General features: G+C 47.4%; 1 protein-coding gene across 1 annotated transcript; it reads right to left on the bottom strand.

The window, feature by feature from the left end:
- Nucleotides 1-6,840: 6,840 nt before the first annotated feature.
- Nucleotides 6,841-8,609, bottom strand: LOC101761238 (probable glutathione S-transferase BZ2). The gene is made up of 3 exons (XM_004986546.4): nucleotides 8,585-8,609; nucleotides 7,376-7,839; nucleotides 6,841-7,297 (listed from the first exon to the last, which is right to left on the bottom strand). Exons 1-3 carry the CDS (start codon nucleotides 8,607-8,609, stop codon nucleotides 6,917-6,919), a joined length of 870 nt encoding a protein of 289 aa, XP_004986603.2. The 3' UTR covers nucleotides 6,841-6,916.
- Nucleotides 8,610-10,031: the final 1,422 nt, after the last annotated feature.

Genomic DNA, 10,031 nt, shown 5'->3' with positions numbered 1-10,031 from the left:
ATACTATGGTATACTGGGTTGGGGTATTACAGTTGATAGGTGATAACCTCTCACCATAGGACATCTTACTTTTCCAACCTTTCAAATATGTCTTCCATTACTTTCCAATCATTATTATGGAGTTGTTACGGTGCATTGGAAGACCAAAACAGTAAAATGGAGCCTTCCCAATAGGACATCCAAAAATATCCAAATATTCTTGTTGGCCCCTTATGCTTCCTTGTAATAGAATAACTCACTCTTTTGGAAGTTTATCTTGAGACCCCAGATAGTTGCTCAAAAGCTGTAAGTTGTAAGTCATGTTCCATAAAAAGAATTATATCATCTACATATTACTTCGTATGTTTTTCTACTATAAGTGGAAATGATGACGATAAGCCTTATGATCAAGGGGGGGAATGTTGGAATTGATCTTGGCTTAGTCGAACAGGACTGAGTCCTAAGAGGTTAACAGCCACCCACGTTGCCCTAGTCAAGGGGCAATAAACCCAACTAATGGCTTGGTCCCTAGAACGGCCCATACTATAAGAGAGGAACCCTTGGTCCCAATGAGATTAGGCTAATCATCTCGGTATGGGTATGGACTAGATGACCTACGCCGGCCACCGTCCTCCTGTGATGGTGTCCGTCGCTCTGAAGTTCACCCTCGCCACGCCTGCTTCCTCAAGCAGGCACAGGGACATCAACAGCCCTAAGGGCATCTACTGATCCCATATGTTAGTGCAATTAAGTTCTTATTAGTTGAATTCTTAGGTGTTCATGTTATTAGGCTATGAGATCCTATCAATCAGTGATGTTAATTTTCTAACACCTCTTCCGCCGCGATAGGAATCATTGCCAACTTCTCAACTCCAAGGTAAGCCTCTAACCCTTGATGACCCTTTAACCGCTAATATATGGTGATATCCTTTATTGGGAGCTAGTATCATCTTTTGGCCTTGGTGTCAATAATCATGGCCAAGTTATGTAATTCTTGCCATAATCAGGTGCTAATTTATGTAATGATCACCTTTGTGTGGGTTCTGTCGTTGGACGTTACTATAAAAAAATATTCATGATCCAGGTTGCTATTTCTGTTCTCAGTGATACCGTAAGTGCCTGCCCGTTGGTATTTGATTTTTGGACGCATCTGACACCAAAACTCTGGTTGATATTTCTGCAGTTATTCCTTAGATGTGAAATCACAATGCAAGCTTCCTCTCTAATCAACTAAAGTGTAGTATATTGGAAGAAGACAAGTAGCAAGGCAGACCAACATATGAATCCGCACAGCTGCGCCTCGTGAACAAAGCACTTCAACATTTGTGATTAATCTGGTTATTCATTCTTTGGTTTTCTTCTAGTTTAACAACTTATCATTCTAGATTACTGAATTGTTGACAAGGGAAGAGCAAGATTGTTGTGTTTGAAAATGGCCCTGTCCCTCGAACAACTGAACCGCTGGAGATGAAAAGGACAAGGATTTGAGACAAGTCAATATGTTTAAAATGATCACCGATTTAGCACTTTATTTGCACGCTACTCCAAGCTCAGCTGCGAGCAGAAGAAATTAAAACAATGGCTTGCAATATGATCTGAATGTGCACTTCTACAAGTATATATAGATATCTTCTTACGAGAGACAAACATGCATCCCCAAGCTTGCCTATAACTTAAGTGAGTAACTATCCATGGCTACAATGATTCTGGAAGAGTTACTATGGAAAATATTATATAATCCTTGGTTTTTTAATACCTCACATTGCATAGTCTTGGAAAAGCTGATGGAATCATGTTTTCCATCAATTGTTTGGCTGGAATTGCATGAATGCATGCATGCTTTTCATTGTCGTTAGTCGTAACCCCATTCTGATGCATGCAGCTAGAATGATGATAGGTTGGTTTTGTCTGGTGGAAGAATTAGTCCACGAATATGTTTGAAATTTGGAGGTTCCATATAGGCATTCGTTGGATGTGAACATAACAGTTACATACACAAGTCTTGAATGACTGGCAACACTGTGGCAGCTTTGAGAGCCATTGTAGCGAACATGGTCTCATTAAGCCATAGTTTGTGATTTTGGTGATTGAGTGAGAATATAGTCATGGGACTAATGCTTTGTCTAGCATGTACCTTGTAAGTTTTCTAGGTTCCAAGAATGCAAATCAAATCACGGTAAGGTCCAAATGATGGTATTCTTGACATCCAAGTCATGGTATTTGAGTATCCAAGTCATGGTATTCAAGTATACAACCTATGGTATTTAAGTGACCAAGTCATGATATCTAGATTATTCTATGGTATTGAAGCATCCAAATGATAGAAAAAATGTAGAGACGATTTGAAATGAAAAATGCACCATCGGATGCTCCGATGCCCCACCCGAAAAGCGTCGGAACAAGCGTCGCAGTAATTGGTACGCTGCGGAGAAAACCAAACAAAGTCAACCATCAGATGTTCCGATGGTCACTTTTCTAGTAGCGTCGGACGAATTCTGAGGGACAGGCTTGAAAGACAGAGAAAGTTCAACAGCACCGGATGATCCGATGATATGCACAAAAGAAGCGTCGGACAAAGCATATTTTCTTTGATCCTTCACAGAAGGTTTTGGCCAAAAATCCTTCAGCACCGGATGATCTGACGGCGCCATCGGAGAAAGCATCGGAGCAATGACGTCAGGGGATCCAACGGCTATGTGATGTGAATAGTGGCACCGGTGGATCCGATGGGGGCATCGGATAAAGTGTCGGATGAATTTCTAAGGAATTTGGGTGCAAGGAGTCCAACGGCTAGTTGCATCGGATGTTATACTTTTTCGATGCAGGTCAAAAATAGACCATCAGAACATCTGATGGTATACTTTTTCACTAGCCGTTAGAGCAACGGCTCTTTGAGCCCTTGGGGCTATTTATACCCCCACCACTCGCCCATTTGGAGTTGCTGGAGTATCAACGAATGCATTGAAGACCAAGACTCATCAAGAACACATCCAAACCACCAAAAGTGCTTAAGTGATTCATCAAAGGCTTAGCACAAGCATAGGAAAGTGATTAGTGCTAGGATAGGCCTAGAAAGGAGTAAGTGCAAAGTGTGCCAACCTTGTGATCATGTTCTAGAGTGAACCACTGCTGTACAAACAGGTGTGCCGGTGCCTTGGAGCCATGGTGGCTCGCCGGCAAGTCTTCGACCCTCTGGCTTGGTGTGGAGCGGCGTCAACGACCTTGTGCGGGGGATGTGGCCCCCTTCCTTCGTGAAGAAGCTCCTTAGTGGAAATGGCATCAAGATGACCGAGGAACTTGGCGTGTGCCTTAGTGGCTAAGCCTTTGTAGCAAGTCAAGGGTTGCCTTGGGAGGGACTTGGTGACTGGAAAGCAATACTCTTGTGTGAGTGCTTCAACAACGTGGACTAGTAGTGGCTTAGTGCCTACCGATACCGCGGGATAAATCATCGTGTCAAGAGTTTGCTTCCCCTCATCCTAACCTCTTACATTTCTGCATTTCATACTTGCAACTTGTGTGCCTTTACTTTCATAGTGTAGTATCTTGTTAGGATTGGCTCTAGGTTGCAAAATTTATTTTGGGATGAGGGTTCCACACCAGATCAACCATAAAATGCACTTCTTGATAGAATGATCTAGTTTACTTACATGAAAAGTAGTGGAAACCACAGGTTAAGGTTTTAAGTTGCCTAATTCACCCCCTCCCCCTCTTAGACTACGAGCACCGATTCCTTACAGCCATCCTTTGCAATATGTAAGTATGGCACAAATGCTGCTCAAGCTAGCTTTGTGTAGATACGTATTGCTGTTGCATTTTAGAGGTGCACAAATGCTCTATGCAAGCTTGGACATGAAGATTTGTTTTCCTCTTCTCCTTCCAATTTTTTGACAAGTAACAGTAGTAATTTGGAATATTGGAGGAAGACAAATGCCAAGCTGCCACTTGAAAACATGAACCTGAACCACCAGCTGCGCGCTTCCCAGAGCTGGAGTTCATGATGGAGGAGCTCCTAGAGGGCTCGATGCTTGACGAATCACCGGCGATGGGGGAGATGACAACAATTCAAGCGGAGAGAACTACGGCTAGGCAGGTGGCGCGCAGCACGAGCCACCAGCTGCGCTTAGTTGCTTGTGCACGCCAACTTATTGCGTTTAGTTTCTGATTTTCACAAAGCTTGACTTGCCTAGGTAGCAAATCTGAGTAGATGAGAGATTCTCTCCTGCATCTCGTCTCATGTGGGTGGTTGGCATAATGTCATCAGATAGTTTCAAATACACACTGCAGACAAATTGAAGTAATCTTTGTATAGGTTTAATTCTATAATTTGAAAACACTTGACTACTTGAGCAAATCAATGGGAATAAAAAGCTTTTGTTACTACTTGCTAGCCTAGCCTCCATGCACAGCTTATTCTCGCTTGGCTAGAGAAAGTGGCAATCATGTGTTTGTCCGATGAATGTGGGTTGGATAGCAAACAAATTGCTTGCAACGCGGGAAAAAAAACATGACCAAAAGTGATTTTGAGACTCAAAATCTTGGCAACAAGAGAAGCCTCAACCAACCACCATCTCCACCTCGCTCATCATAAGACAATATCAATCATATAACAGCTTAAAACCACCTCTTAACCGTTGAAGTAGAAATAAATTCTACCTAAAAAGTTGAAAGAGCAGATGGCAAGAGTAAAACGGAAGGGATGTTTTCCTCCATTATTTATAACCGCAGCACAGTAACAACAATGAGAATAAATGAATATTCAGGTTTAATGGACCCGAAGATTTCGCACCTGATTGGCAATTACCATTATTTTCAGAAGAGATAAGGTTACATGGATGGTCATATTGACCAAAGTTGACCCTTATACCCACCAAACTAGTCGTGTAATAGTTCGGAGGCTGTGTGCCATGTGCCCATCAGCTAAAACATTTTTTCTCTGGGTTTTAAGGGAAAAGGGATGCAAATTACATATCGACCCTCAGCCTGATTCTTCGATTCAACCTAAGGCTCGGGGCTACTCCATATGGAGTGCAACTTTTGTCGCACTTCCATATAAAAATTCAAGAATGAAGGATTCAAGACCAAGTTAAAGGAGCCTTGAGCACATTCTAGCCGCATGATAGTACTCGGGTACATTTGAAGACTCAACACGATGAAGTACTCAAAGAGCACCAAAACTAGTTGGTGAGGTCTACAAAAGTACTCGGAACTGCTGCATTTGACTAAAAAGTACTCGGGGGTTTATTGTACATACATTTATGGGCCCACCAGAAGGTTTGGACAGTCCTTGATGCTGGGTTGGACACCGAGACGTGTCTGACATGGAGGCTACGGTGCAAGACGGCATAGTCTACGTGGTAGGACAGGAACTAGTCGAGGATTGGGAAAACTACTTGTAGCAATTAGAGTAGAACTCGCCTAGTCGAATCCGACTAGTATTCTTGTAAATCAACCGACCTGTAAACCTGCCCCCCGGCAATACAAGGCGAGGTAGGGATCTCTTGTAAAGCAATTCAATCCAACCAATACACAGGACGTAGGGTATTACACAATCTAGTGACCCGAACCTGTCTAAATCGTGCGTCTGTGTTCACCTTCGAGTTCATGATCTCGACGAGCTCCACAAACCAAACACTACCTCGGGCACCCCCTTGGTAGGTTGCCGGGTCTAAACATCGACACATCTCTACCTAATATTAAAGTGCGGTTGTTTCTTCCAACCGTTATGGTTGTTTTGCAAAAAAGTCCCTCAACTTTTTCGTAATCGACTCGCAGTCCTTGGAATAGTTCTTGACGATTTTGCAAAAAGGTGCCCAAACTTTACTGCAATTGACCCGAGGTCCAGCCTTTCCTCCTGTTCTTTTATCCCGCCCACACAGCACACTTGCCGACAGCGACGCGGAACACGTGCCACCGCTCCATCGCTCGCGTGGCCAACCCTGCTCGCTCACCACGCACTACTGCTGCTCACTTGGCAGGCAGCTGCTCCCTCGGGCTGTACGCCCTACCTGCCACCTGGACCTAAGGGATGAAGGAGAGAAGAGGAAGGGGAAAGGAAACAATGAGCCGAGTGCCTCCTTGCAGTCAACCAAGTAGAGCCATGTGCTAGCAAGGGGGGAGCATAGTGACAGTCAGCAGGCAACGCAAATAGGGGCAGAGGCCGGGACCTCACACCCCCCTCTCAATGACATTTATCCCCTTCAGATCCGGAACTAGACCTCCACATCTAGCAATTAGGGGCTCGATTTTGCACTTGATTGAAACGATTTGGAGTGGATTATAGAAGAGAGGTGGATGGAAACGAGAAGAAGAGGAAGACACACTCCTACTCATGGCGGCCAGAGGCGCTGTGGCCTAGCGCTCGAAGCGCAATGAGGCTAGGCACGGGGAGGACGAGCAGTTGCCTAGGCGACGGCGAGGACGGCAAGATGTGCATCGCCTGGGTGAACGGCGAGGATGGGGCAAGATGCGGGTGGCACCGATGGACGAAGAGGCAGCGACTGGCTGTATGATGATAAGTACAGGGGAAATCAAATGAATGGATAGAGCGGAGGTTAAGCAGTGAATTTTTTTTATTTCCATGTGTGGGTCCCACGTAATAAACATACGGCATCAAACTACCCACAAATATCTTCTACTACTATACTTACAAAGAGAGGACTACTAGGAACAACGCACCAACATACTGTGAAGTGAAGTCAAAATATTAGAAATAAGCGAATAATAACGTGAGATCAAGTAACGACTCGTAGCAAAGCATTTCTGCTACTATAATATAAGAAAGTAGACATACTTTCTTGCACTCAAATTTGTAAATATGCATCGGCAAAGTTTACTTCATTATTTAAGATATAGAACAAGAAGTGCGCAAATACGAAATACAAAATCAAATAATGAGGGAGAGGTGTTACACAATGCAAACAAGTTGAGACGGTTTCTATCATTTGGACACATCGACCCCGAACTTTGCCTGGAGGAACCTCGTGAACTCCACCACCTTGTCCGTGTCCGGCAGGACGCGCCTGGTGGCGGGGTGCGCGGCGAACCGGTGGCTCCACCTGTCCAGCAGCGGCGTGGCGGACGCGTCGATGAGGGAGAGCCCGTGGAGGCGCTCGCAGGCCCTGAGCGCCGGCAGGAAGCAGCCGAGCGCCAGGTCAAGGAGCCCCGGCGCCGCGTCGCTGCCGGAGAAGAAACCCGCGCCGCTGCTGCAGTCCTTGAACGCCCCCTCCAGCAGCCGCAGCGCCGCGCGGGCGTCGGCGGTGGCCTGCGCGCGTGCTTCCGGTGTCGGACCCAGGGAGACGGCGTCTATCGCCGGCCAAAACTGCCACAAGACACATGCCATCGCCGGTGAACAAGCGTCGCCAGATGTGCTATCTGAAATCGATGTAGACGTTATTACCTTGTCGTCGATGTAGGCGGTCCAGAAGCGGTGCATGGCGCGCTCGTAGGGGTCCTCCGGCAGGAGCAGGGCAGCACCCTCGCCTTCGCCTCCGGCGCCGGCGGCGGCCCGCGCGACGTCCTCGACGTACTGGACGATGACGGCGGACTCGCAGATGGCGCGGCCGTCGGGGAGGAGCAGGACGGGGATCTTGCCGTAGGCGGGGTTGGCGGCGAGGAGCCTGTCGCTCTTGCGGGGCCCGAGCGGCTCGTCCAGGAGCTCGTACGCCACGCCGCGCAGCTCCAGCGCCAGCCGTGCCCGCGCCGTGAACGGGCTCAACTCCCCGCCCAGAACCCTCACTGTCGTCGTCCTGCCGGCCGTCATCGACGACGACGGCGATGAGGTGACGAGATCGATGCAGGCCGGCCGGCTGCAGGTCCCGACGTGGCGGAGTTCGTGCGTCGATCTCAGACGGGCGCTTGCCTCTGTTCGGTAGCCGTCTCGCGCCAGAAATTTAAACGAGCGGCGCGCGGCTGACCGGAGCGGCGAGTCGTGTCGGCGTCATTGACTGGCCGGTGTTGGGCTCGTGCGGGTTGGTGGCTTGATGCGAGCTAATTGATGTTGGTGCGTCTAACTCGAGTTCGCGCGCGTGCGTCACGTCATTTGGCTTGTGGTTAGTATGTTTTGCCCGTTCGTTTTTTTATTTCAAATAAAAGTTGCACACAACTGATGTAAAAAGAGCTTATACCTTTCCTTTTGAAATAATAAGCTAAATTTAGACCCGTTTGGTAGAGCTTATCTTAGTTTCGATTTCACTTGTTTTGCGCAAAATGAGGTTGTAAGCCAAGCCTAAAATAACCACTATTTTTAGGCCCCCTTTGGCAAGACTCTGGAAGGTGCTTCTCCACCGGCTCCACCCGAAGCTCTGCCAAAGGGTAGAAGAGCAAACAGCTTCAACGATGAAGCCCCTCAAAACCCGCTAAGATGAGCTATTCCACAGAGTGGGAGCCAAAAAATGTAGCTCCCAGCAGCTCCTCCCCGTTTTTGCCATCCCTGTCCTCGGGAGGGACCTGAGGACGGCACGAGGCAGCCAGTAGTGGGAGGCGGGGACAGTGCGAAGCAGCCAACAACGAGAGCGAGGAAGGACGGCGGCGGGAGTGCGGTGGAGATGCAGCACGATGGGGGAGCAGTAGGACGGCGGCAAATTTGATCCTTGCGCGGGGGACTAACCTAGAGTAGCGGTGGTGGCCGCCATGGGTGTGTGGTCTGCCGGCCCCGATGCTAGCACGCGGCCTCCCTCCACACCTCAGCCGCTTGTGTAGCAGAAGCAAGTTGCAGCGCAGCAGCAAAGATGGCGGAGGCCTGGGCATCAGCAGCGGAGGAGAAAAGATAGGAAGGAAGGAAACAGCCAAACGGATAAGGTCAAGGAAGAACAAATGACCAACAGAAAAGAGAGAGAAAAGAAAAAAAGAAAAAAAAGCGTGTAAAAAAGAGAGAAGCATCGGATAACAAGGGAAGGGGTAAAAGGAAAAAGAAATGGGAATGAAAAAGAAAAAATTAGTAAGGGTATTATTAGTATATAACAAAATAATTATTGGTTAATATATAATTATATTCATTAATATTCTTATCACATACAAAACTCAAATTATAAACAAGAGAGAAATCACGAGCATATTGGACATTTGATATCTTTCATCTATTCATGAAAAGCAGAAGAAGCTATTTTGCCAAATATTTTTCAAAACGGCTTCAGCTACATCAGAGAAGCTACTCCACTAGAGGAGCCACAGCCGAATCCGTTTCAGCCACAACCATAACCCTACCAAACGAGCCCTTAGCTTCACCGACTTTGGCTTCACCGGTGAAGCCGTTTTGGGAGAAGCCCTCCCAAATGGGGCCTTAGAAGAGATGCCACATTGTGATATAGAGTAGTTGTACGTGGTCACTGTGTGGTGTGTGAGTAAGAGAGCTAACCGAAAAAACTGTACACCATCGCAGCCTGATTTGCAAACGCGGCCATCCCATTTCTCTATGAAAGAAGACGAACATTGGGCTGAATCCGTCCCCTACGGCCCATCTTCTCTATAACGGCCTGCTCCGTCCAGCGCCGTCGGCCCTCTCTCCGCTTCTCCACCGCCCGGCCCCCACCAAGGCCCCCTTCTTCCTCTCCCCGGCGACGGCGCACGCACAAGCGATTCCGACGTCTTCTCTCGTCGTCCTCCTCCTCTTTAGTCACCCTGCACTGGTGCCAAACCGACTTGGGAGCGGGCTGGAAAAATATCCGAATCGGATTGATTTCCCCTCGCGTTGGTGAGTTATTAGTAAACCTTGCTTGCTCCATTAGTTGGTTCTGCTCCTAATCAGGCGAATTCAAGTCTTTTTTCTTCCTCCAGAGGCTCTTGATCCAACCCAAACCATCCGTCCGTTCCCCCTGTGGTTCTATTTGTCTCTTGGTCTTCTTCAGCGCGCAAGATTTGTGTTCGTGAAAAATTTTCTGATAACACTTGTGCGTCTGTGCAAAATTTGTGTTCGATTTTCTGATAACGCTTGTGCATCTGTGCAATTTGTGTTTGTGAAAGGCGCGTGCTAAGACGCGCTACTTTGTGGATGTTGTGTTAAGCGTGGTATGCTAATGATTTAGAGGTTGTGATGCGCAGCTCTGTTGATTGGGTAG

Source organism: Setaria italica, chromosome IX, assembly GCF_000263155.2.
Source record: "Setaria italica strain Yugu1 chromosome IX, Setaria_italica_v2.0, whole genome shotgun sequence".
In the NCBI taxonomy this organism is placed as follows: domain Eukaryota; kingdom Viridiplantae; phylum Streptophyta; class Magnoliopsida; order Poales; family Poaceae; genus Setaria; species Setaria italica.
Note: the sequence above shows the minus strand (reverse complement) of the source record. Positions and strands in the feature narration are given on the sequence as shown.

What these genes read in the sequence shown, in the direction of transcription:
- LOC101761238 (XM_004986546.4), bottom strand. Translation starts at nt 8,609, where the DNA reads ATGGCGGCCACCACCGCTACTCTAG. An exon ending in GGCCACCACCGCTACTCTAG is followed by an intron (nt 7,840 to 8,584) that starts GTTAGTCCCCCG and finishes GCTACCGAACAG; the next exon opens with AGGCAAGCGCCCGTCTGAGA. An exon ending in CCGCCTACATCGACGACAAG is followed by an intron (nt 7,298 to 7,375) that starts GTAATAACGTCT and finishes GTCTTGTGGCAG; the next exon opens with TTTTGGCCGGCGATAGACGC.